The sequence below is a fragment of the Pteronotus mesoamericanus genome, unplaced genomic scaffold (assembly GCF_021234165.1).
Source record: "Pteronotus mesoamericanus isolate MK-2021 breed Mesoamerican mustached bat unplaced genomic scaffold, CSHL_Meso_final contig_1018, whole genome shotgun sequence".
Lineage (NCBI taxonomy): Eukaryota > Metazoa > Chordata > Mammalia > Chiroptera > Mormoopidae > Pteronotus > Pteronotus mesoamericanus.
In genome coordinates this window covers 1,861,796-1,886,821 of record NW_026555002.1, presented here as the reverse complement: position 1 = coordinate 1,886,821, position 25,026 = coordinate 1,861,796, and the positions used below count along the sequence as shown (strand labels likewise).

Below are 25,026 nucleotides of genomic sequence, written 5' to 3'. Positions count from 1 at the left end.
GTGTGTATGTGGATAAACGCTTCAAAACAAATGTGGCAAGGCTAGTTAGATTGGCCGTGGTTTATTCTTAATATTGAACCAATGTGAAAGTCACTTGGCTTTTGCAGCAATATTGAAATTGTCTTCCCATGTGTCTGGCTTGAAGCTGAATTTGCGGGCGTGTGTAAGTTCTTTTTAAAGAAGGGAGCCGTCTGTTACTACTTTGTTGCGTCCACTCTCGCGCTATTCTTCCCGTCCCCCCCAGGATAACAGCGACCTTGTTCGTTCGTTGGCAGGAACCGCGGGGCGTGCCGATGAGTCGGGCCGTTGGGGCGAAAGCCGTGTCTCGGGAGAAGCCCGCTGGGGTCGGAAGGGACGCCTCCCCGCGGCACCAGGAGGCGGCCGGCGCGGGGCGTGCTTCTGCTTTCCCTCCCTGACCGGTGTCCTCGGTTGTCTGAACACAGGCTGCGGGTCTCGTGGCTCCGTCGCCGCCAAAGCCACAGCTCCGAATGGGCCTGGGCATGTCCGGTCGTGTCCCTCCTGACAGAAGAAGGTTAAAAATGTCTTTGGCAGATGCCTTCAGGAGTCTTCACAGATTCAGGTGGCCACACGGGAGGGGCCATGAGTGACAGACTAGCCCTGAAGTGTATCGTTTCACTGGCGGGGGGGGGGGGCGGTGAGTAGGAAGCCGGCCCCAGAGATGGCAGATGAAACGCCGGGTCGGCCGAGGCTGCGGCTGGTGGTCCAGTGATCACAGCCCTTCAATTACAGCCCAGCGAGGGGCACGGGCGGCAGCCGCGGAATAATTGTGCCTTTGATTAGTTGCTGTAACTGGCCATCGCCTTTGAAATATGATAGTGCAACGTGAAGTTTTATTAAAAAACTATTTTTTTCTGGAATCATTGAAAAAGATTTTGTGTTTAAAAAAAAAATCCAACAAAAGCTTGCGATGCATTCTATTGGAGAAAATTGAGAAGAAAGAAGAGAAGAAGGGGAGAAGAGGCGACTGTTTCCCATTAGCACTCGTCTCTGTCTCGGGGGGCCTGCGGGGGCCCCGTGCACCGCCCAGCGGGCCCCACACGGGAGACGCAACGCAACACCCAACTGGAACCTTTTCCCTTAAGTGAGAATTCGATTTGCTCCTTGTTTCTCATTTGAACGGCAACCGTGCGGTGATTAGGGCACATGTAACAGCGCTCACTGAGGAACTAGGCCTCAAAAAAATATCAGATGACTCCTCATTGTGCCGGAAGCCAGCGTCCACATCAGACTCAGTTTCCGTTGTCACCCTCGTCCTACATCCCACAGACAACGAAGCCCAGAGGCCAAGGAGCCCAGTTTCAGTTTCCTAATGAGCCACTCTGCCCCCTGAACAAGCTCCCCCTTCTCAAAATGAGTGGCTGCTCCGGGACAACAGGAGAGAAGTGTCCATTGATGAGTTTCTGGTCTGCGCCTGAGAACGAGCCGGACTAAACTCTGCGTCACAGGCTGACCATAAAGGGTGTATTCCACCCGTGCCGTTTCTCGCTCAGACCCGCCGGAAGGTGTGCGCCCTGGGGGTCAGGAGGAAGCACCCACTGAATTCTGGGTACCCTTGAATCCACCCTCCGCTCTCACTGTGTTTCTAGGCCGAAAGGAAACCCCGCTCTCCTCCTAATTGGAACTTCTGGTTTTATGGCGGATCCTGGAGTTTTCACTCGGTTTTTGTTTTCATTGTTCTCCAGGGTTATTGGTGTTTTCTGTGGGGTCCGCGTTAGCCCGCTCTGTAGATGCGCCAGCAGCTGGCAAATCCAGGAGCATTAAAAGAAGCCACCAACTGGGAGACTGCATTTGCTCTAAAGAAAGCCAGGGTGTGTTATTAGAAATCAAATCAAAATTTCATGATTAAGGGTTGATTACTTCAGAGTTTTACTTTGTTAGATATTTTTTTCTGCCTCCTTCGACCTTAAATTATGAAAAGGACACCAGTCTTGCTGGAAATGGATGATGACCAAGTTGCTCTGCTTCTCGAACATGTGTCCCCTCTTTGCTTGGCCTCAGGTTCTGTTTAATCCCCCAGACGCCTTTTCCACAGACGCTGCCGCGTCGCCTCTCTGGGCGGCAGCCTCCCCACGCAGCTGAAGCAGCGAGTCCGCCCGCCCCATGTGCGCGTGGCCGGGTCGCATCTCAGCAGGAAACCCACTGCCTTTCAGAGGACAGGACCCGGACCCAGCCTTGCTGGTTCCTGCGCCAGCTCAAAGGAGATCGCCAGCCTCTGACCTCTACGGCAAAATCGCCCCCGACAAAGATCAGGGCGCTGCAGGCTGCATGGACCGGAAGGGACGGAACGCTGCGGCGGAGCCTGCCTGCCTGCCTGCCTGCCTGCGCCGTCCCTGGGGGCCGGCTCCGCAGGTGTCCCGGTGTCAGCGTCAGCCCAGAGCGCTCCCAGGAGCACAGGCCCCCGTCTCTGCGTGAGCCACACTTACACCCACGGCACATTTGAAGCTCCGCGTCCCCTGCGGTCTGGGTGGTGCTGCCTGACCGCGTGACCACCTGGCTGCTCCAAGAGGTGCTGGTGCACACCCTCTGGGATGAATGGAGGGGCTTATTTGTTTTCTTCTGAGACAGGACGTTCTTAGAAGTAAGTGGTGCACCCTCTCGGCCCAACCCCCTCCTCCTCGGAAGTAAAAAAAAAAAGACCCTGTCAGTTCTCTGAAGCAAGTTTGGGGGCCACAGAGCCTCCCCTGGCCAGCCTGGCCGAGGCTCGCTGGCGACGTGACGCACGCACTGTGGGACCTCAGCGGGCTCGCGGGGCTGGGACACGCGGCCGCACGGCGGCACTGTTTTTTTAATCAGCTATCCAAGGAGTATGCACCTAATCAATAAAGAGCGCTGTCAGGAGGAGACTGGGAGAACATTAACATACGTCTGCGGTCCTCCGGCACAGTGACGGAGGGAGAGTTCAGGATGGAACGCTGCTCGCCTGGCAGCCCGAAGAGCTTTTCTAGTCCAGTTAGAAAGTGCTGCTCCGAAGGCCTCAGTCGCGATCTATGCGGTCTGAGATGAGCCGTCAGGCACTCACATGCTGCAGGATGAAAAAAAAATATTTTGCTTAGAGAAACAAAACAAACTTTTCTTTAAAATAAAATTTTACGTCGTTGGTGAGCGTCGCATGAATTCACATGAAAGGCTGCAGCTTCCACGAAATTAGGCAACGTGTAATAATTGGGGGTCGTTAACTCTAAATGATTCCAGCTACTCTTACTCGGCACAGAGCCGTCCTTGGCCCACTTTCCCTTCCCCGCTTGTCTCCGGCGAGAAGCCGGGACTGTTAGTAATTACGAGGAGGTGAGGCGATATTTCGCCTCACCTCCCACACCTCACTGGGTCAGCCGTACACACAGGTCCTTGTTTGTGACTCCCTGGCACGTTGAAGGAACATTCTTTGAATCAGAGGCCACCCCAGCCTTGCTCCTTTGGTGTCGGGCTCAGGACGGACGACCCTTGAGACCAGAAGAGCTGGGTGGCAGCCACGCCCCTGCCTGCCAGTCTGGTGGCCCAGAACCAGCATATCTGTCCGTCCTCAAACGTGGGCCTCAGCCGGCCACTCTCAGGAGGGCCCCGCGTCACATGACATCCCCAGGTCACACGCTAGTCCACGCGTCCCCATGGGTGGGTTGGTGCCCGAGGCACCCAGGCACGGCCCTTCTCCCTCCGTAGCTCAGCGGTTGCGGTGGTGCCGTGCGTGTGCGCATGCGCGTGCCAGCGCCAGCGCTCCCTTCACTTTAAGGCCCATGAGCAGCCGCACCGCTGCTGCGAGGCGGGAAGGGATTGTCTTCTCGCGGTTGGGGCGAGGCTCTGCCGACCACACCTGCCCTTCTCAAAGCTCTGGCCCTTCCCGCTGTGACACGGGCGCCTGCCAACCGATGCGGTGACGGGGCTCGTGCCCTCCTGCGGGCTGGCCTCCGCCCCCAGCTGCGTCCCTCCGGCCGCCGCCTGCTGTGACGTTCGTGGAGCAGTGTCATCTGGCGCCTGAGCGCGCTGGGCCTGTGTCGGCACCCAGCGTTACGGGGAGAACACTGTCCTGCCCGTGGCCTCCCGTCCCCAGGCCCACCGGCCGGGGTTCAGGAAGTCCGGGGGGCGTGCAGGCCTCGGTGAGGGGGGCGTTCAGGCACCAGATCTGGGGTGGTATGTAGTGGGGTTTCGTACGCGCTGTGACTTGCACGTGTGTCCTCAAACATTGGAGACAGAGCCGTGGGAACTGCGCAGCACGCATTGCGACTAGACCTGTTAACGGGAGAGGCTGTGGCTTATTGGGGAAGTGTAACAGCCGGATAGAAAACACTAACACAGGGCTCACACTGCCTTTTTGTCCGATAACAGGTGAAATTCCGATATTAAAATGATAGATTTTGGCCCCGGCCAGCTGGCCCAGTTGGTTGGAGCACAGTCCACAGAGGAAAAGGCTGTGCATTCGGTCCCTGGTCGGGGCACATAAGGGAGGCGGCCGATCAGTGTCTCTCTCTCCCCCACCCCCCAAAACCAATAAACAGCCTTGGCTGAGGACCTTTTTTAAAAAATGAGAAAATAGTTTTTGTGAAAAATAACATTAGTGGAAAAAATCAAAATAAGTTGACTTATATTTATATGGAAGGAACTAGATTCCTAAAAAAAAACTAAATTTCTTAAAAAGAAAAAGATGAGCCGGGAAAAGGTAGTTTTTGAGCCGCTCCCCATGAAGTCCTCGAGAGCCGCTGCCTGGTCCAGAGGCCTGCGGGCCTGGGGCCGCCGTGAGCCACAGCCCGGGGCCAGGCTCGTAGCAGCAGCCTCAGGCTGGGGTGGTGCGGTGCCCCCTCCATCTCCCTTCAAGGGGAATCCAGGCCACCACGCTGCCCGTACCCTGATATTTTATCGATGATCATGTGGCTGTATTTTCCTGTTGAAGCTTCTGAACAAGTGGACTCGGAGCAATCGATGCCCCAGGAGACAAATGCACATATCAGGGCCCTGGTATCAGCCAGAAAACATCCATTTGTTTAAGGAGAAGAAAAAGGCATGACATTTTACACATTGAAATTGATTATTTCATCAATAGGTTAATAGGAAACCAGGCCGTGGGTTCACTTCCTGCTTATGCCTCCGCACAGTCAGGGGAGCAGAGGATGAAAAACGCAGGACATAAAGCAGGCGAGAGAGGGGTGCGGGCGGCTCCCCATGGGAGGGCCGGCTCCCCGCGGCCTATTTATATGCAAATGTGTGGCGGAGGCGAGCCTCAGGTGAGGAGTGCAGCTCTGCTTGTGAGTTATGGCCCAAGTGCCAGAGCTTCGGCTGGAGAAAGAATTAAGCACACGTTTCAGTCGATGAACGCACCTGTTATACCTGAGGAACCTGGTGGGTGTTCACTGAACATCTGTCTCTAAAAGGAACATTTGAAAACAGACTAGTTTGGTTGCCTGTCCCCAGGGCGTGACATTACTAACTGGTGGGTACCCGAGGCCCCCTTTCCCAGGTGTGCTGCTGCCTGGGACAGGTACCTTATAGATGCCTTGAGAATGCAGAGATCAGGGGACAATGTCTCGGCCCACGAAACATTAAATTCAGACCCATGCACCACGGAGGGGCTTCCGTCACCAAACTTAGATGCCTACTAGTTTACAGGTTACATTTCTTGCTAAATTATTTGTCGTTTTCAAGCTACAAAGTAATTCTTAGGTGTTTAGTTAAAGCCTAACTTTTTCTCCTTAAATCAGAGGACTAGTAAAGGACTGCTAGTTCTTTTTCTCATTATATAAAATTTGCCCCCTGAATATCCAATGCTGTCCTGCTTCAGAATTGCCTTTGCTTCCTTAGATGTCCTTATTCTGTGTGTGCGTCTTAGGTTGTCACTCCAAAGAAACCTGATATGCCCCAAGCGCTTGAGATCCACTTCAGCCTGGGCCCTCCGAGGCTGGGTGTCTGGACTCGTTGCCCACGGCGGGCAGGCGCAGCCGGCGTGTCCTAAGTCAGGAGCGGGTCGGCGTGAAAGCTGCGGGCCCGGCCGCTGCAGCCCTGTGCCGCGAGCTTCCTACGCTCCTGCGGACGTGCGCGCCGGCCTCCCGGGAGCGCGGCAGGGCGACCCAGAGAGTCCAGCGGGCGGTCTGGCCGGTTTCTCCTCCCGGCTGTGGAAGTTGAGAGGACCGGTGGTCTGGTTGGGGTGCTTCCCTGATCGTGCGTCCCGAGCCCAGGGCGGTTGGGAGGGTGGGGGCTGATGAGGCGCCTCGGGGACACCAGGCCCATTGCGCCCTGACCAGTCACCACGCACTGTGTGCAGGCAGGTGGGCTCCGCCCATGTCAGATCAGTTTGCTTCTGCATTTGACTTTGGAGCTCAGGGCTCTGCTGCGGTTCACTTGGTATTTGTTTTTTTCTTTCTGACGCTTTCTTCGGTGAGCTAAGCACCTAAGGAGTCAGGTGCGCTCTCTGGGGTCCTCGGAGCTCCACCCAGAGCCTCCTACAGCCCCCTAAGGAGGGGTCCCCGCCCTTCAACAGCAGCCAGACGGTAGCAGAGTGTGGCTGATGTAGGCTACTGTCCAGATCTAAATATGCTGGGGTGCGGGGGGGATCTTCGTCGTGTAACAGCTCGGGGTGTGAAGACCTCCATTCCACAACACACACAGGAACTGCTAATCACCATGGTCTCTCGCTTTGAGGTGCTGGCACCCCAGCCCATTCAACAGATGCCACCAGCCCCCAAGGGAAGGCCGACTCTGCGCTGTTGGGAGTAGGCCCGTGGAAACCCAGCAGGCGGACAGGGATGCGTGGGCTTACTTGCCTGGGCGGCGGCTGGGTTTTGTGCACAACTAAGGACGCCGTCCGGACACCTCCGGCCTGCGTGTCACCCCAGTGGGGAAGCGGGGGTGGGGGAGCAGAGGCCGGCGGGGACCCAGCAGCGCCCTCCGCCTCTCGGGAACTGATGGAGGTGACGTCACGTGCTACTTTGACATTTCTTTTCTCCCCTTTTCATTTGATTTCTTCTCCTTTTTGTTTTCTCTCTTTTTCCCCCTCTCCCCTTTCTGCTCTCGGGATGCAGCCAAACGCAAAGCATGGAAACTAAACCGTGTTGGTAGCCTGCGAAATATATACAGCAGCAGCAGCACCAACACCGAAGGTAACGCCGCCTCCCCTCCCCCGCTGCCCGCCAGCGCCCCTCCCCCGGCGCCCGCCAGCGCCCCCGCCATGCCGATGTGGAAATGCAGCCCCAACGCCGCATGCGCCCGTGCTGTGTTTGCAGACTTGTCCCTGTGGTCCCGCCATCTTTTTGTTTGTGTGTTTTAGTTTACCATTCATGTTCCTTTCAGCTTACTTAAATTTTGACCTTTCCCTCCAGTCGTAGACTAGTGATGTTTAAATTACTTCAGAAACCTATTTTCTCCTCTTTTTTTCTTTTGCTTTATACATGTGGGCACTCAATGTAATATTTCCCAAGTTATTACAGTTTTTAAAAGTGTTAGTATCAGGTGTAATGATCTGTAGCCAAATACAATAGTGTGCCGTGACATTTAAGTAACAGTCTTAATTTGTTTTGCGGGCGCGTTCTCCATAACGCTCCGCGCAGCTCCGATCCGGCCCGGGCCATTTGCATGGGCTGCTCTTGCTTGTAAATTCAGTACATTGTCGTGTTTCTAAAGGTCGTCTGGTGCCAAAGTTCACAAATTGACTTGCGTGGCTTTTTTTCGGCGAAGGCAGCCGTCACTGCTTCTGTATAATAGCAGATTGAATTTCTCCCCACCTTCATTTGAACAACACAATTATAAATTGCCTTTTTTTTATGATTACAAATGTCAAGGGTCAGAATTATTTTGATGCCAGGCAAAGGGGAAACGAGCTCCAGCAGCCCGAGCCCAGTGGAGGAGGCGGGCGCTCGCCACGCGCGACGCGGAACAGGTCGCAATCCGGCGATCTTGGCATAATAGGGGGGCATTGTTTTCTTCACTTAAGTGCAAGCCAAATGGGTCAAGTAATCGCCAGCTCGCGCCTTAACGCTAATTGACTTATTTGGGGATGATTATAACTGTAATATTTTTCTTAATGTCACCGTTTTCTGGGCTGTTGATTTTAGCGATTGCCGAGCGGTGGCATTAAATCTCTTGTAAATTTTAAATTGCACGGTATTCCTGTAAACAAGCCCCTCTCCTCACATCCCGGTCATTAACCTTTGCTGATTTATAACGCCACCCTCTTTTCCTGCCTTCCGCAATGACTCCGGTCTCGCCGCAGAAAGCCCTGCTCTCAGCCAGAAAAACAAATGAATCTGGAAAACAAAACTATGCTTTCCTGATGCCTTGTTAGAGACCTGTATTTTAATCATAATTTTTTTTTCCCGTTCCTCGAGGGGAAATCGCCATCTGCTAAGGTACCCGTGGAGCTTGACCCTCCCAGTCTCTTCTTTCAAAGCGCTCAGTCAAGGAAGAGGAGATGAGAGGCAAAATAATAGCCTCTCAGAGACGGTCCCATTCAGTCGCATTTTTGTTTCATTTTAACGGGTATTAAAATACTCATTCACTGTTTTTTAATGTTAGTGTTTCAACCTAAGGCGCATATCATTTCACTGTGTTCTTATCAAATATGTTTTCTTTTGTACATGTACACATTTATCACAACAAACTTGTTGACTGGCTTCCGGCCTTAAGAAATGAGGTGCGACGTTTGACGTTCCGTGGGGTTGGACATGAAGTTGGAGGGCAGGAAGCGGGCAGACGTTGCCCCCGAGACTTGCTGGCAGAGCCCCCCGCGACACTAGTGGGCTGATGCTCACCCCAGGGGCAGCCAGCCGACCGCCAGCAGCTACCCAAGGCGGTCCTGTGGGCGGGGGAGTGAATAATGACCCCCCAGCCCACGCCCCCCCCCATTTTCTTTCATGGCTGTTCATTGTTCAGCTACATTTGTGAACCCTCAATTAAGCGCCACGCTCATTCTTCATGTACTCTGGGTTTCTTTTAAGATTAATATGTGTGCATACACGATCTCATTTCATACGGCCTTTCATAGTTTATTCCTGAATCCATACAGTCCCATAAATTATCAGAACGTCTTTGATTGCCAGCCTTTGGATGTACGTCCCCACGTGTTCTGCCTATGAAACGATTCTTTAGGAATAATTGTATCGTGAGCTGTTCACTTTTGTTGGAACCTGAGGCCGCGACTGTGACACTAAGTGGGGCGGCCCCACGTGGAGCAGTTTTTAAAGTGACCGTGAGGCGCCCACCGAACACCGAAATGCGGCCGGGAGAGTCAGGACTCGGGTTCCGCAACAGTAGGGAGCGTGCCCACCAGGAGCCTGGCCGCTCACCGGTGTGGTCCTCGGTGTGGGGGGTGACTCCACATCACTTTTTCCCCCATCTGGAGGGGTCCGCTCAGACCGTGCGGGACCGGCCGGGGGCCTCAGGCTGGTGAGGGCGGCAGGGGTGGGGGGGCGGGGCGGCGATCGGACCCTGAGGAGTCGCTCCAGAGCCTGCCCTCCCGGACGCCGCTGGCCCCTCGACTGCACGTCAAGGGCTCTCCGCAGCGCCCCGCCCGGCAGGCGCCGTGTGACGATGGGAAAGCAAGGCTGTGACAGCCAGGCGGTTCTCTGCAGGACAAACAGCACGTTCCGGAGACAGGACGTGTGCCCAGGTCTGTGGACCCCAGGGCTTGTCCCCCAGTCCTCAGTGCGTGTCTGTCAGGAGCGGAGAAGAACAAATGGGACCAAACTAATTAGAGAAACACACCCGCAAGCATAGAAAACCAACAAAAATATGTTCTCTCTCGCTTTTTTCCCTCCACTCGGGCTAATTACCTCTGATACCAAGATGGAGACGTAACATATATATTGCAGCAATTTTTAAATCTTTGTTACTTTATAAGAATTTGCCTCTTCCCCAAGGTTGATGGACTCTTAAGTTCCTTCAGCAAGGACACAGCGCCCGTCTTCCCGCTCCAGAGCCTGGAGGCGGGACGGCAGGTGTACTAGCCGTGGGGCTTCCCGCTGCGGAGCTGCCTCCCACCCCCAGGAGCAGCTGCCTCGGCCTCGGATGCTGGGAGACCCAGGAACGCAAGTCCCGCTCAACGCTCCTCTGCGAAAGAACCAAGAGAGCCGAGCTGAAGGGTGACGCTGGGCGTAAGGAACCGCGGCAGGGGGCCTGCGGGGCTGTGGCGAGCAGCCTGCCCCGCCCGCGCGGCCGCGGGGGCCACACAGCGTCCAGGGGCCGGTCCTCGGCCCACACCGCCCCACCCCGGCACCCCCGCAGATGGCTGGGGATCGTCGCCGTGTGTCGGCTGGACAGGTGGACTCCGCTCTCACAGAAGCGAGCACATCAGTGCGCATCATAAAGCATCAATGGGTCGAGGGACGATGCGCTTGGGAACAAGGGGCCTCTCGGGGCGTCAGGCCGCCCACGTTGTTTGAGCCGAATGGGCCACTTCACACTGTCGGCGACGGTTGCACCCAAGTAGCCAGAGGTAAGGCCAACGTGACCCCTGTCCAGGCCATCCCGAGAGGTCCCTTTCTGTGGGTCTGGAACTTGCCCCAGAGACAGGCCCCTGTTTGGGGTGCTCCCCTCCCCCCACAGCAGTGGACTCAGGTCCCCGGACACGGCGGTTCCACACAGGCTCTGCCGTGGAGAAACAAGTGTTTCAGAGAACACGTGTGCCCTGTGCGAGGTTGGTGCCCCGCTCCCCACTCCCCCAGGCAGCCAAGATGGCCCCGTTCCCAGGAGCGCGCATGAGCAGGCCTCGAAGCGGCAGCCCAGCTCGGTGACCGGTCACCACCCCTGCTCACAGGCACAGTCCCGACACACCCACCTCGTTCACGTTGAGCTAAGTTACAGGCCACGCTCACACGCTGTCACTGCGTGGCACAGACACCCTGGACAGGGTCCCGGCAGGTGGGGAGGGAAGGCCTGGCCGCCAGCCTGGGGGTGGGAGCTGCGGGACAGAGATGCTGGTGCAGGGTGAGGCAAGGCGCGTTCGCCAGGGGCCGCCGGTGCCGGGGGGCTTTGCGGGGAGGCGTGCTGCGTGCGACGTCCATCCAGGAAGGTCTTTATGGGCGGTGAGACTCGACAGGGGTCACGATTTCCTGGCTTCCTCTCCGGCGACTCCCTGGAAACCCCTGACAGGGTTATCTCCTCCACATCTTACAAAAGGAGAAACCAAGGCAGGGAGACAGGTGGCCAGGAGCCCTGGGAGAGCACACGAGCACGTGGAGGCTGGGCTGGGTCTGGGGACAACGCTGCCGCCCGGACCCTGGACATGGGCGCAGTCACGGGCGTGGGGCACACGTAGGCCTGAGCAGAGCGGTGCCGATGGCCGTCCTGGGTCCTGACACCCAGCGGCCAGCAGCCCTGGCCCCGCTGTGTGGCCCGTCGAGCCGTCCTTCTGAACGGCTCCTGGCAACATGTGAATCCAGCGCCGCGCCCACCGCGATGTCCCAGCGGCCTGCCCAAAGCCCCCACCCTCGCTGCCTTCCACCGTCCGACAAGCTCCTCTTCGCTCTTATCCTTGCCCTGCTGCCAGTCAAACTGATCCTCGGTCAGGAACAAGGCAAACCCTGTGTGCCTGAGGGGCGGCGCGGGCCGTGGCTGGCGCCCAGGCGGCCTGGGTCCCGCTCTTGTGCCCCCGCCCGCGGTGGGCCCCAGGCACTGGGAGCGCGCATGGGTGGCCCAAGGCGAAGGGGAGGGGGCACAAGAGCGGCACCTGTCGGAGCCAATGTCCAGGGCCGTGTGGCGCAGCGCCCCCGCCGGCCACCTTGAGTCCTTCCCTTCCCTGAGCGGGGAGGGCCGCTCTGTCAGTAGCACGCCTAAGCGCCATTTACAAAGCGAGGAGCAGGGAGGTCCGGCCAGACATGCCCTGAGGGCGTGGCGGGGGGGGGGGTGGTTGGAATCAAACTGCCTTTTCCCCAGCCTGCGGCTCTGCACTCAGGCCCGGACGGCCCACGTGGTCCTCTGAATCGCGCGGCGGTGGCTGCGTCTCACCTCACCTCCCGCGTGCGGCCCGGGGTTCCTTTCCTAAAAAGGGGGCAGTCAAGCCCACCCTAAAGTGTACCCAAGAAAGCAGAGTGCGGCCTGCAAAGTCCTCTGCACAGAGCTGGGCACATGTGAGTGACCTCGGCCATCCTTGTTAATCGTCACAAAGGCTTAAGTAATAGCAAAGCTCTGAGCGCATGCGTGGGCGGGGCACCCGTGGAGCCATGCGCCAGGCCCAGGGAACACACCAGCGCACGGCAGAAGCAGCCCAGGCAAGCCCTGGTCCCTGGGCACAGCGCAGGCCAAGATCCCACGCAGGTGCATTCAGATTTGGGGAGCGCTTTCGTGAGAAATAACTCCAGGACTGACGTCTTGGGGAGAGAAGCAAGATCGCTGGGGTTTCCAGCCTTTGCCTTTAGGAGGGATGAAACTGGTCATCCGAGCCCTGCGCGCACCTGGGCGAGGGGCACCTGGGCGGCCAAGTCCCCGAATCCCCGCGCCGGGCTCTGAGCAGATGAGGGAGCCCCGGGCCGGCCCCGCCAGGCTGAGCCCACGTCTGACTCCGAGAAGTGACAAGTAGGAGCGAGAACGAGTGGCAGAAGCAGAGCACTGCTCGGTGGCTGCAGGAATGACAACGGAGGCCTCTCTCTGCTCTTCCTAAGCGCAAATCCCAGACCATGAGCAAGTGCCGGGAAAGTGATAACGCATCCATCCTCCGCGCCATGAGATGTTTCCAGTTTTGGACCCGATAATTTCTTGTTTCAGGAGCTTTGTTTTCAACTCGCTCCTTAGTTTAAGACATGTGTGGCGCCCACCAGTTCTGGAAGCCAAATCCGGCGGGATGCAGTGTCTGGGCGCCCGGCACGCGGACGGCCCCCCCAGCTCCCCAGCGTTTGGACGACACACGCCTCCCTCGCGTTTGGGAGAATGGCCCCGGGACAACGGGCAGGGTGGACAGTGCTAACCTGGTGACCACCCCCTGGGGATGGGCCTCTTCCCAGCGTCCCCCACCCATGTCCTGCATTAAGCACAGCGCACGCCTCTGTGGGTCTCTGGGCTGAACGGGGGCGGGTACCGTAGTCACGGCTCCGCTCGCAGAAATGCTTACCTGAAAACCAGGAACTGCGTGTCTTGTAATGACCAGAAAAAAATGATTTTCCTCTTTGTTTAAAATAAGTAGCTTCTCAATTGGGGGGGGGGGCGGTGTTTATATTGTGTTACTGATTTTGCACAATCTTGAGCCATATTCTTCAGGTTTCCTTCACATTTATCTTTTCCTACAAAAAGGGAAGAAAAATTGAAAATAAAAACTGACTTTATATATTATGGTGGGTTTTGGCTAGAGCTTAAACGTGTGTGGTTTTCATCTTAACTGAGTAAAATATCCAAGCCACAGTGCTTTGTAATGCGTGCTTTGAAAGCAGAAATACTGAAGTATTTACCAAATGTAGGGCTCAAAAAATTAGCATAAGAGCCTGAGGCTGTGGACGTAGCTTCGAGTAATCTCACGGGGCCCAGGCTGCAGCAGACCTGGCAGTTCATTCCATCCCAGCTTCCAGCTGTGGTAACTTGGTCGTGGTTCCCTGGAGGATGGGGTTAAGGGGATTCGGAGTTCCGCACCAGGCTCGCTGGGCCAGGTTTGAATGTCTGCCCAGCCAGGAAGGTGAGGAGTGGCGCACCTCGGTCCTCCCAGGCCAGCTGGAGCTTCCCTGGCAGGCTGCTTCTGCCGTGCGCTGGTGTGTTCCCTGGGCCTGGCGCATGGCTCCACGGGTGCTCCCCTTGTCCCGCTGATGGGACAAGGCTGGGACGCAGGGCGCCAGGTAGGAGAGGCAGGTGCATTGCGGGCGGGAAGCCCCCAGAGTGGGAGCCCAGGACCTAAAGGGCATCAAGAAAACGTCAACATGGAGACGGAGGCAAAAGCTGGGAGAAACCCATTGCTGACGCTCGCAGGCTAGTGAGGAAAAAGCAGCCTGGCCCAGAGTTTACACTGCCTTCCACACACTCCCGGGGGCGCTGTCAAGCACCCTAAGGCCAGTGCCCTAGTTCTGCAACAACAGAGGTCCAACGCGGAGGGGGTGGCTTCTTTAATGTAGGGTCACTTCTAAACGATGACCACGTGGAAGACTCGGGGCTTCGCTAAGTCTGGGTGCTGTGCACCGCCTCTGCAAGTGGACGCATGCGTCCACCCTGCTGAGCACGGTCACGTCTGCACAGTTCAGACAGCACGTTTTCCTCACGTGTCCTTCAATATGTGAGGAAGGACACTTAGCCGTGTGGGTAGAAATGGACATCGGGGGTCCAGCTTCCTGCTGTGTGGGAACCCCGGGGACCGGGCACAGTCTCCCCCTCGAGCCCGTGGAGACCTCGGACCGCGACCTCTGCGGACGCAGCAAGTGTGCAGAAGAGAGACGCGCCTGCTCCGTCGCTGCGCACACCACGCCCGCCTCTCGCAGGCATTGTGAGCCGTCCGCCTCCGTCTGGCACAAAGGTCCGGCTCCTCGTGGCCTTGGCGAAAGCACCAGGCAGTCCCTCTCGCCCCTGAGCTGCCCCGAGGACAGACGGATGCATCTGTCCATCCCGTCTCCACTTTCACCCGCTCCCCCAAAGTGCATCCTTGTCAGCCGCCTCCTGTTGAAAACAACTTCCAAATGTGAAACAGTTGCAGCTGCTTTGAGCCCTTTAACCCTTTGCTAGGATTCCGCAAAAATAATTGATGACTGATTGGCCCATTAACCTTTAAAAAAAAAAAAAAAGTTTGACAGCCCGGACTTGTATAATGAGGAAGGCTTCCTTGTGAAGTCGGTCTGACGGCCGGGCTGCTTGCCCCTGAGGAGGCAAAATTAGCCCCGTGGGGCCGCGTCTGCATAGAAACTGGACGCAATTAGTGTAATATCCGGTGTTATTAATGTCGTTGGGAATAATTGGGAAGGTTGGTTTCGACAGGTTCATGGTGCTAAAATACTATTATGGCGGACCTGGCCACAGCTCACCGTTAAACACAGAAAACGGTTGAAATCCCTGGGAGCCTAATCACAAACTTTATGAAACCGCCGGGCCCCGGAATGTCACGCTGGGCAACACAACGCGCTCCTTTCTCCGCGGCCCCGGGAGCACCGGGACTTGGGTGCCGCGCGGCCGGGGCGCCGGGGCTGGAGCTCTGTGGACCCCGCGCGTCCTTCCAGCTAAGAGACAGTTTCCCCGTGGGTGTTGTCAGGAATTTCTAGGCCCGGGATTCTGTTTTCCCAAATGAATTAAATAGAAGCCACTGAAACTGTCACCACGGGTAGGTTTGTGTTGGGGAGAGGAAGCCGCTAGAAATGAAACGCGGCCGCGGGGTATTCTCATCGTCGAGGGCCCGTGGCGAGTGGGGAGCACGGAGCAGGGGAACTCCAGGTCCGCCTGCCTGGCTGATTCGGGCTCATGCTGCCAGTTCCCGGCTTCCTCCAGCTCCTGATCACCAGAACACTGTCTCCGAGTCCCTCCCCAGTGTGACGGAGGCCCTTTGGCCCATCAGTGATTGGGGCAGGCTGCGCCGGCTGATAAAAATTCTTCTTTGAACATGTTACATTCTGTCTACACAGAAGAAGGGAAAATTCGTGGGTCCCAGGACCTGCGAACTGTTCACTTAGTGAGTGTATCGGTCGCCGCAGGACGCAGCCGGGGAGGCAGGGTTGAATGAGGGGTTGTCCCACTGTGGGCCTCGCGAGAAGACCAGACCGCCGGCCGCAGGCTCGCCCGGCAGGCCTTGTCTCCGCGATTAGTCAGCACTGGGGTGGCGGTGACGGAGCCCATTTTAAAGGATATAGGCCGAAAAGGGCAGACAGTGGATCGTTCTCATGACCGGCTATAGGAGGCTGGAGCTGGCTGCCCGGTCACCTCTGCCCAGCCACCTGGACAGCCTCCAGCGCTGTCCCCCCTGCTGGCCAGCACACTCTCACCTTGCACAGGCAGCGGCCTCAATAGCAGAGGTTTCCCTTCCCGGGGAGGCACAGAGGCACCTGAACCTGTGGGACGTGGCTTGCCAGCCCCCAGATAAGAGAGGAAGGGAAGGGGCACTGTGGCCCCACACAGGCGCGACGGCCTGGAGAAGGACCCTGGGGTCCCGTGCCCCCTCCTAGGACAAAGCGGAGTGGCCAAGGGCGTCACGTGCTCTGGTTGTCCTGGCGTAGATGGGGCTGCCCTGCCTGTGTGCTGACCGGTCACTGACTAGGGCGCCACGTACCCAGGAGGACGGCCACTGGGAAGTCCCTCCACCGCGTCATGTCCTGGGAACCACCGTGACAGCAAGGGGGACACTTTCCAGTAGCTAGTCATCCGCTTCCCCAGGCGTGACCAGTTTAGGACCCTGACACTAGTGACAAGCTGGTTAGAGATTTGGGGACACCTGCTTTTTAAAGAGCCATCACCTGCTCTTCTGACAAGGGGAGCCAAGAGAAGCCACAAAGGCCACTGGGCCGTGCGGAGCCCCCGCCAGCCCCCCACCAGGACCCCCTCGTGGAGCCCCTTTCCTCGACGTCCGCGCGCGTGTGGGAAGGGGAAGAGGGCCGCGCCGGCCGCTTGGCGAGGAGCACGAACCCGTCGTGTCTCCGGGCGGAATCGGGGCCCGGGAGTCCCTTGTTTCCGTCGCTCCGATTCTGTCACCGCGGCTTCATCACAAGGAAACGGCGTGCCCCCGCGGGAGAGGCCCGCGCAGCGCGACTGACGGCTCCACCGCTCTGTGAGCCTCGTCCTCGTTCTGTTTACTCTTGGGAGGCAGAGTGAAGTCGTGTGACAGATACCATTCAGTTCTGGAATCCTAACCAGGTCTGTAGGTGTTAATGTATTTCTCTCTCTCTCAAAAAAAAGGTGGGGGGGGGGGGAAGCCACTTGGAGACAGGACCCAGGGCACGCGTGCTGCTCTCCACATAGCCAGGTTCCATGTGGTAACGTGACGGCCTCCAGACTCCGCACGGAGGTTTTAACCCCTCACTCAGGACGCAAGGCGGCCCCTTGGCCTGGCTCCTTTAAAGACATCTTCGCGGTGGCCTGGAACCCAAAGGCGGCGCAGGGGTGCCGCCCTCTTCACGGCGCACAGACCCCCTCCTCTCCCGCCCACGGAGCCGCGGCGGAGCGAGTGCAGCCTCAGCGTTCTGCCCGCCCTGTCCTGCGACTGGGAGGGGCCTTCGTGCGTGTGCCGTGCGCCTTAGCGTGTGCGCGGGGTGTCACAGTGATCGCACAGCTTGCGGCGGCCCCCCGCCTCGTCACGGAAGTATTGCCACTGTGGATTCTCATTCGTGTCTTCATTATTTCTAGAGCGTGTGCCTTTCCAGGTTCACGGTCGCCCCACCGGACTCCCCTCTAAAAAGAGCAGCGTCTCTGATGAGTGGACTTCTGCGGGGCTCTTCCTGGGGACGGGAAACTAGAGGTGCGTTCCAGGGCCGCTCGGGCCGTGTCGTGCGGCCCCCCCTTTGCAGTCCTGGGCCCTTCCCCGCAAGCTGGTGTCCGCCAGGCCTGGGTCACAGGGTGTCCTGCGCCCGTGTGCTCTTGGCCCCTTTGAGCCGTCTCGGTATTCCATGAGAGTGCCCAGGCCCGGCGGGACCTCCTCTCCCAGGAGACGAGGCGGGAGCGCATCTGCCATCGTCACATGCTCTTCGGCCAACCCGTCGCCGCCAAATGCAGTGTTACCTGTTACCGTGACTGCAGGTCCCCGGTGGCCCTTGATGTCGTGACTGCTGGGGAAGTATTTGGCTTATTCACAGTTCTTTGTGTCTCTCCTTTGCTCCCTCACAGAGGGAAAGAAAGGAATTTCAAACATACATATATAAACATGATTTCGGTTTGGCACTAGGGCATAGAAGTACTATTCGCCTTTCGTCGCCTTGGGCGTGTACCTTGCTATCGTTATTCCTCGTCATTTGCAGCTTGTTTGGGGCTCCAGTCGTGAGCAATCATGTAATCCATGACTGACAGTTCAGGGTCATTATCTGTCCAGCCCTCAGGCCTTGGCTTCCCTGTTTTGTCTCGCCGTGCTGGCCAGCGGGGCCATCCGTGAGCACCCAGTGATGCAAAATGATCGTTTCTAACGCGTTGCCATGCGTTGCCATTGAAAGACGGAGAACGCGGAGGGCTGGGAGTGGCGTCCGCTGTCCAGCGTAAGGGAGCGCCCTTCTAGTCCTTTGATGAAAGACTGCAATCATGTTTGTTTTTGTTCTCGAATGTTTTTCCTCTTCTGATTTGGAAGCTCACATTGTATATTCTTGTAGAGGTCACTGTATCCTGTGTACCTAATTTATCAAAATCTGAAGTCAGTTCTTACTCCCCTGGGGACAGTACGAAGTCCAGGCCATTTTTACTCCTCACCTTCACTCTCATTTCCCCAGTGTTTGTACCTGCCCCAAGGTAGTCGTCAGTAGTATTTGGCATCATTTTTGTTTCGATGTAGCTACCTATTTAACTTATTTGCTCACCAACCTTCTAGCTCTACTAACCTTTCTAGAATCTTCTGAAGCGTACCTTTTAGTAGTTCCTTTAGTGAGGGCCTACTGGTAATAGGCTCTTGTCATTTTTTCCTTGAAAGCACATTTGACTGAGCCCCCACTCTAGACCTTCTTTCCTCCCCTCACTTTGAGGACATTGTCACTCTGTCCTGCATATGGGCGGGGTCCTTTGAGTAGCTGTCATTTGCGTTATTGACACGTGTTGAAGAGCCGTCTGCCTTTTCTTTGTTCTTAAGAGCCTCTTTTTGTCCTTGGTTTTGCAGTTTTGCTAACTTCGGGTGCAGTTCTCCTTGTGGCTGGTAGTCCGTCTCGGTAAACCTGGTGCCTCCCAGATCGAGAACTCTGTATCGGAACCGGGGCTGTCCAGCCTTTGGGCGTCTCTGGGCCGCACTGGAAGGAGGAGACTTGTCTTGGGCTGCACAAGAAATACATAAACACTAACGAAAACTGATAAGCAAAAAAAAAAAAAAAAAAAACGGTTTTAGGTAAACTTACGATTCCGTGTGTGGCCGCGTCACAGCCGTCCTGGGCCGCAGGTTGGGCGCCCTGTACGGCCCTGCCGCCTGCAGGCTCTTCGGCGAGCGGGTGCACAGTCGCTCCCGGCACCGCTGGCGCTCCGCAGCCGCCCTCCATCACAGCGCCCGCCCTCCCTGCCCCCCGTTTCTCCAGATCTGCCGTGCCCCACCCCCACCCCCCATTCTCACCCAGCCCTTCTCCAAGCGCGGAGGACTTGGTTTCTTGAACATTTATAATTTGTATTTCCAAAAGACTTACCTGTTACTCTGATCCGCCTGGCCCGTTTTCGTGGTCTCCTTTCACTTGAAAATTCGGGAGAGTCCCTTTTTCTGTTCCTTTAAACATCTCACAGCTGTTTTGAGCTCTGTGTCTGTAATGTGCGGATGTAAACCCGCTGTCCTGCGTCCTGTGCGTTGGGTGGACTCGGTCTCGCGTTCCCACGGGTGGCCATCATTTGGAATGGTTTCCTCCCGAGAACTTGCCAGAAGCCAAGGGGCTCTGCAGACCGAGGGCCACGGTGGTCCCGTTCCTTCCGGCATCGCTGGACACAGGACCCGGGTTTCTCTCTGGCACCTGACTGTGACTTCCTCTGCTGAGCCGCCCAGGTGCCCGCTCCCTACGGGAGCCTTCCCCGTTGGGGACGTTTAGCCCTTAATTCTCACAGTTCTGGTTTCTCGAGCATGGATTTGATTTGGGTGGAGAGAGAGGGTGGGCTTGGGGCGTGGCCATTGTGCCCCCTGTGGGTCTATCAGTGCAGTAAAAAGCGGGTTCAGGAGGGAAGGCCCTGGCCCGCGTCCTGTGCGTCGTGTTGCCGGGCAGCCTGAGGTGGAAGGAAGCGGGGAGGGAGGTGCAGGCTGGGCACAGGGCGAGCGGCGCTGTCACGGGTCAGATGGCAGCAGCAAGAGGGGGAGGGTGGCATCGGGGTGACTTTGGAGTTTTATGACTAGAAACATAGCACCCTAACCAGTAACAGGAGCCTGTGAGGGCCACGGCCCAGCTGGCTTGCACATGCTGATTGGATGTGAGGATCAAGTATTTGAGGGGTGACTGTGTGCATTTTTAAAATCCCAGAATGACAAGATTTGGGGGTCCCAGATACAGGCGTGAGAACTGTCCTCAGGTGTCAGAAGCGATTCCAAAGCTAGAGGGGACACTCGGGCTGAGCAGGGGGAACAGGTGGCAGGCGCGCACCGCCCCACCCCACGTCCCCGCACCACCCCCAGGCCAGACATGGCTGGTGGATCGTCGCTCTCCCTCTCCAAGAGCCTGGAGCCAGCCCGGGACCCTCAGCACCGGGCCCTGCCCCGCGCCGCACCAGGAAGGGGCCGCCGTGGCTCACCCCCATGGGGCGTCGGGACTGACGGGCCCCTGCCGGACATCGCCAAGGCGCGGCCTGCCCCGGGCTCCCCCAGACCGGGGAGTGGAGTCCGGGAGTGGTCTCTTCCATCTGGGGGCCGCTCTGAGGGCGGGCGGGCGGGCGGGCCGGCTGAAAGTCGAGGCAAGAGGCTCCGCAACGGGAAGATGCTGGGAACGGAGGCCCGTGGCCAAGCCGAGGCGAAGGGACTGGCCAGGGTGCGGAGGGTTTGGAGGCATTTGAGTAGCCGTAGGCTAGATACAGGAGAGCGGTGCGTCTGGAAATCTGCAAGAAATGAACCCATCATGGTTTGACAAAAGGAGGTGCCCACCCGTCCCTGTGTTCAGGGACCCTTCTGAACAAGTTCCACAGATTTAAGCCCCACTCACCAGGAGGTTAAGTCCAAAAGGCACAGCGATGCCGCTTTTGCACAGAACAATACCGTCGTCACCAGAGCGCGCAAAGGTTTCAAGCACGGGAGTCCTGGCCCCATTTCCATGGCAATGCGTGGTACTTTAGGGAAGCCATCCCCCAGGCCTGGCTGCGCATTAACAAGGACATGAGCATCCCCGTCCTGGGCCCTGTCCCACCCCCCACCCGGGGCCCGTGGGCCAGGTGGGAGGGTCTCAGCCGCAGACTGGGGGCTGCTCCTCTCCTGGGGCTGCCGGGAAGGAGGTGAGGGCACCAGGACACGAGTGTGGTTCCTTCGGAGGTGAGCTGCCTGAGTGTCCTTGTCTGGAGGTCAAGGACTCCTGGCGAGGCAGGCTCTCGAGAGCCCTAGGGCAGCAGGGAGCTCAGCAGAGGTCAGGGGCCAGAGGTCGGGGGTCGCAGGGGATGAGGGCGCCAGGGCGCCGGGCTGCAGGCGCTGAGCGCGCGGGGGCTCATGCCGTAGATGAGAGCTGCGTGGCGGTGTGCAGGCAGCTGAGAGAATAATTAACTAAGGCAGTGGTCACCCAGGCAGGTCGGCGGGTCATTATCATTATTAATATCAACTGCTCACCAGGTGATGTAGCAGCGAGTTCACGGCCCAGTGATCGGAAACTTGGAAAGAAATGAGATGCGGTGCCTAATAGTCCAGCAGGAGACGTCCTGGCGGTTATTTGTGGCGGGTTATGCTGTCTCTGTGTGCCGCCGCCTCTCTCGTTTTCGAGGCAGGGACGGGGGCGGAAGGGGGGCGTGAGAAAAGAGGACAAATGCTGACCATTGTGGGGCGTCCCTGTGGCTCCTGCCGGCCTGAGTGAGTTCCCGCCATTCAGCCCGTGGGCAGCGCCATGCCGTGGGTGGCCTTCCCCCGCGGTAGGGGCGAGGAAGGGGCCGCGGAGGGCCCCGGAACTTGTTAAAAGAGCCCGATGTGGCACGTGGCCAAGCAGGAGCGGATGCAAGTCCAACCCTTCCTGGTCCAGACTGTCGCCACGTGGCGGCTGCGAAGTCCCTTCGGATCTCCGGGGGCCCGCTCTCTTTCCCAGTCAGAAGTCATGGAATTAAAGCCTCCCCGGATCTTCTGCCAGAGCAGAGCCGGAACCCCAGGCACCCCGCAGCTGTGGTGCATTGCGACCCGCACACACGCTTGCGAGGGAGCCAGCGCTGTACCGAGGTTAGCGGCGCTGACTGAGTTTTCATCCCGCAGACATGACGGGTGGAAGGGCTGGCAGTCAGTTACGGTGGGGTTTTCCTGCACCGCCTGCGCCCAGCACAGAGGCACCGAGTCACACCCTGCGTTTCCTTTCCTCGCCCTCCGGCGTAGAGGGTGGCCAAGCCGGGCCACGCGGGCTGTGGGAGCCAGACTCTGCGTGTTGGGAGGCCTCTGGGTCCAGCTCTGCGCTCCGGGCTGCCAGCCCTGTGCGGGCGCCATCGAACCCAAGGGCACTTTTCTGGCCGACGCCTGGTGGCGGGGCCGCGGCCACAGGAAGGCTAAACTCTCGCCCCCACCACTCTGTTTCAGAGCAAGAAGAAAACTTTGAGTTTATCATCGTGTCCCTCACTGGCCAGACGTGGCACTTTGAAGCCACCACGTACGAAGAGAGAGATGCGTGGGTCCAAGCCATCGAGAGCCAGATCCTAGCCAGCCTCCAGTCGTGTGAAAGCAGCAAGAACAAGGTAAGGCCCGCGGCGAGCTGTCCCCCGAAGTCAAGGGCGGCTGATCGGGGAAGGGATGAGGGGACCTAGCGATGCCCGAGGGAGGGCAGAGCGTCGCGGGACACGCGTGGCTGGCCCGCCCCCGGTGCCCCTCCCATGCGGAGAGCTGGCTGAGGGGACGACGAGGACCCTTTGTGTCCGCACGTATCAGACGTCAGGCCCCTCTCGAGCTCGACTAACCACCTTCCTGTGGCCCAACGCCCCGCTGAAATCTTTACTCTCTCAACTCATCCCAGGTCTAAGGCATTGACCCTTAAGTGACAGAAGCTTTCGGACTCTGGTCACATATACATCCACATCTGTTTTTATTTTACGTAGATTACACTCAGGAGAAAAAGATGTGCACTGTTCTGTCCTCCTAAATGCACAAAATTCAAGCCCACGTCAAGTTAGAAACTGACCCTTGATACAGATGGGAACAAAAGTAAACGCGCACACGTGGCGTGCAAGGCGCCGGGGGAGACACCGCGTCCATCTTCTCAGCTCGGCCAGCAAGTCCTGTTGTGTTTTACTCACTAATTAGAGGCAGTGACCTGGCATCGTTTAGCCAGGAAAAACAAAGCGACTTTAACCTGCAATTCCTAGGGCCCTGCCCCGTGTATATTCCTTATGCAAATGTCATTTTTCCCATGGCCTTCTTCCCATCAGGGATTCCTTCAAATTCAGTATTTTAATGCTTGGATGTTTTTAGCCCCTTTCCTGGAACATTTTAGAGTCTTGGAGAGCATTTTCAAACTACAGTCAACTTGGAACTAAGAGAAAGAACATTTCCCACCGACCAGCAGTTTCATTTGTAACAATTTAAAGAAATTCCTGTGCGTGATTTATGTTCAGCTTTGTCATTAAGAAGGGAGCCTGTCTCTCAGCAAGATGGAGTGTCTTATTTTATTACCCTCTTTAACCAGGGTAAACCAGACCACAGTCATTATTATTATAATGTAATTTGCTTCTCTTTTTTAAAGCGGTTTTATACCCAAGGTGGGCTGAAGCGCTGCCTTACGTGTCTGAGCACCTTGGCTTCGTGAGTCCCACAGCCACAGACGTGGTTCCCGGGTGATGCGGCCGCTCCCCGGGCCAACCACCTGCCAAACATGGGGGTGTCGTTTCAGAACAGCAGCAGGTTAGGCGGTGCTGCTGAGCAGATAAACACATCTCCAGATCTGGTTTAAAATCGCAGTGTCTTGGGTCATCCCAAAGCCATACCACGTCGGCATTCAGAAGGATCTGGAAGCGGGTTAGGCTTGTCCCTCTCACACCTCATGAGGCTCCTCCCACTCCCCGCGAAACCCACGGCATCACCCTGGGGCCCAACGATGCAAACACCAGCTTTCAAATGCCCCCACTTTGCTCCGGAGAGACGGGTCACCGTCCTGGGCAGACGGCTGGGCACCCAGGGAGGCAGGCTCGCCCCTCCCGGGGCGTGGTCGAGCAGGCGTGAGAGAGTGCGCACGGAAGCAGCACCCACAAGGAATGTCTCGAGGGCAAAACACTGAGTAGGTGAGGGTGAGCCGCCTGTGGGTGACGCAGCTGGTAGCAGGTGCAGGCACGTGCTTCCGTCCGCACGCTGCTGCAGTGGTACAGCAGACAGAGACGGCCGGACACAGCCCTGCACGCACGCGCGCGCTCACACACTCTCACTCCAGGTGCCAGTGGAAAAGGTTAAACATCCTTTGAATACTTGGGTATCTAACCACAGGGCATACAACCCCAATAATGCATTCCATTATGCTACTTAAACAGAAGCAACTAATAAATTACATTATTAGGTGGTAAGCAATAAAGTATTTCACATCAGTCAATTTGATGTGAGATAGTTCAGTTTATGAAGAATTTACACAAAAATCAAGCTTATTCTAAATGGCCCCTGAGATCTGTTTGGTTTTAACCATTATATTACATGCGCACAGCGTCCACCTTAAAAATGGTGCATATGCTTCTACCCCGCACCTCAGTGGCCAGGAATTTATCCTTAGTTAATAACCACGGACTTGAACAGCGCTCCAAACTGTGTACAGTGGAGGAAAATCGGAGACGTCATAAATAAGTCACTTATTTATTTGCCTTTATTTTATTCCATCCGAAGGGGAATATTGTGCATTTATTTTTTTTAAAGATTTTATTTATTTTAGAGAGGGGAAGGGGGGAGAAAGAGAGGGAAAGAAACATCGATGTGTGGTTGGGTCTCGAGCGCCCCCTATTGGGGGCCTGGCATGCAACCCAGATACATGCCCCTACTGGGACTTGAACTGCAACCCTTTGGTTCGCGGGCTGGCGCTCAATCCACTGAGCCGCACCAGCCAGGGTGCATATATGCAGCATTTAAGATGATGATGTTGGGAAAACAGATGGCACAGAGAGTCAACATATCTTATTAATAACCAAAAGGCAGGTTTCAAAGCAATAAACACTATGCTGTCTTTTTAAGACGTACTTGCATGTGTGTAGATGTGCTTAGAAAAAGGCTGCAAGCATAGCTACCAAAATATTAACAAAACTCACGGGTGATGATGACCACATCCTAGCCGATAGATTTTCACGTGCCTGTCCTCCTTCCCTACGTTCTAAACTGGCTCAGATAAGACAGTCAAGCGGAAGCAGAAGCACAGCCCC

At 56.9% G+C, this 25,026-nt stretch overlaps 1 protein-coding gene across 4 annotated transcripts in view; it reads left to right on the top strand.

Annotated features, from left to right (window-relative positions):
- Positions 1–25,026, top strand: part of AGAP1 (ArfGAP with GTPase domain, ankyrin repeat and PH domain 1) — a 415,191-nt gene that overhangs the window by 344,509 nt on the left and 45,656 nt on the right. For all 4 annotated transcript variants that reach the window (XM_054571257.1, XM_054571253.1, XM_054571255.1 and 1 more), the window contains one exon: positions 22,223–22,377. In XM_054571257.1, coding sequence (XP_054427232.1) covers positions 22,223–22,377 — 155 coding nt within the window. The remainder of the gene's footprint in view (positions 1–22,222; positions 22,378–25,026) is intronic.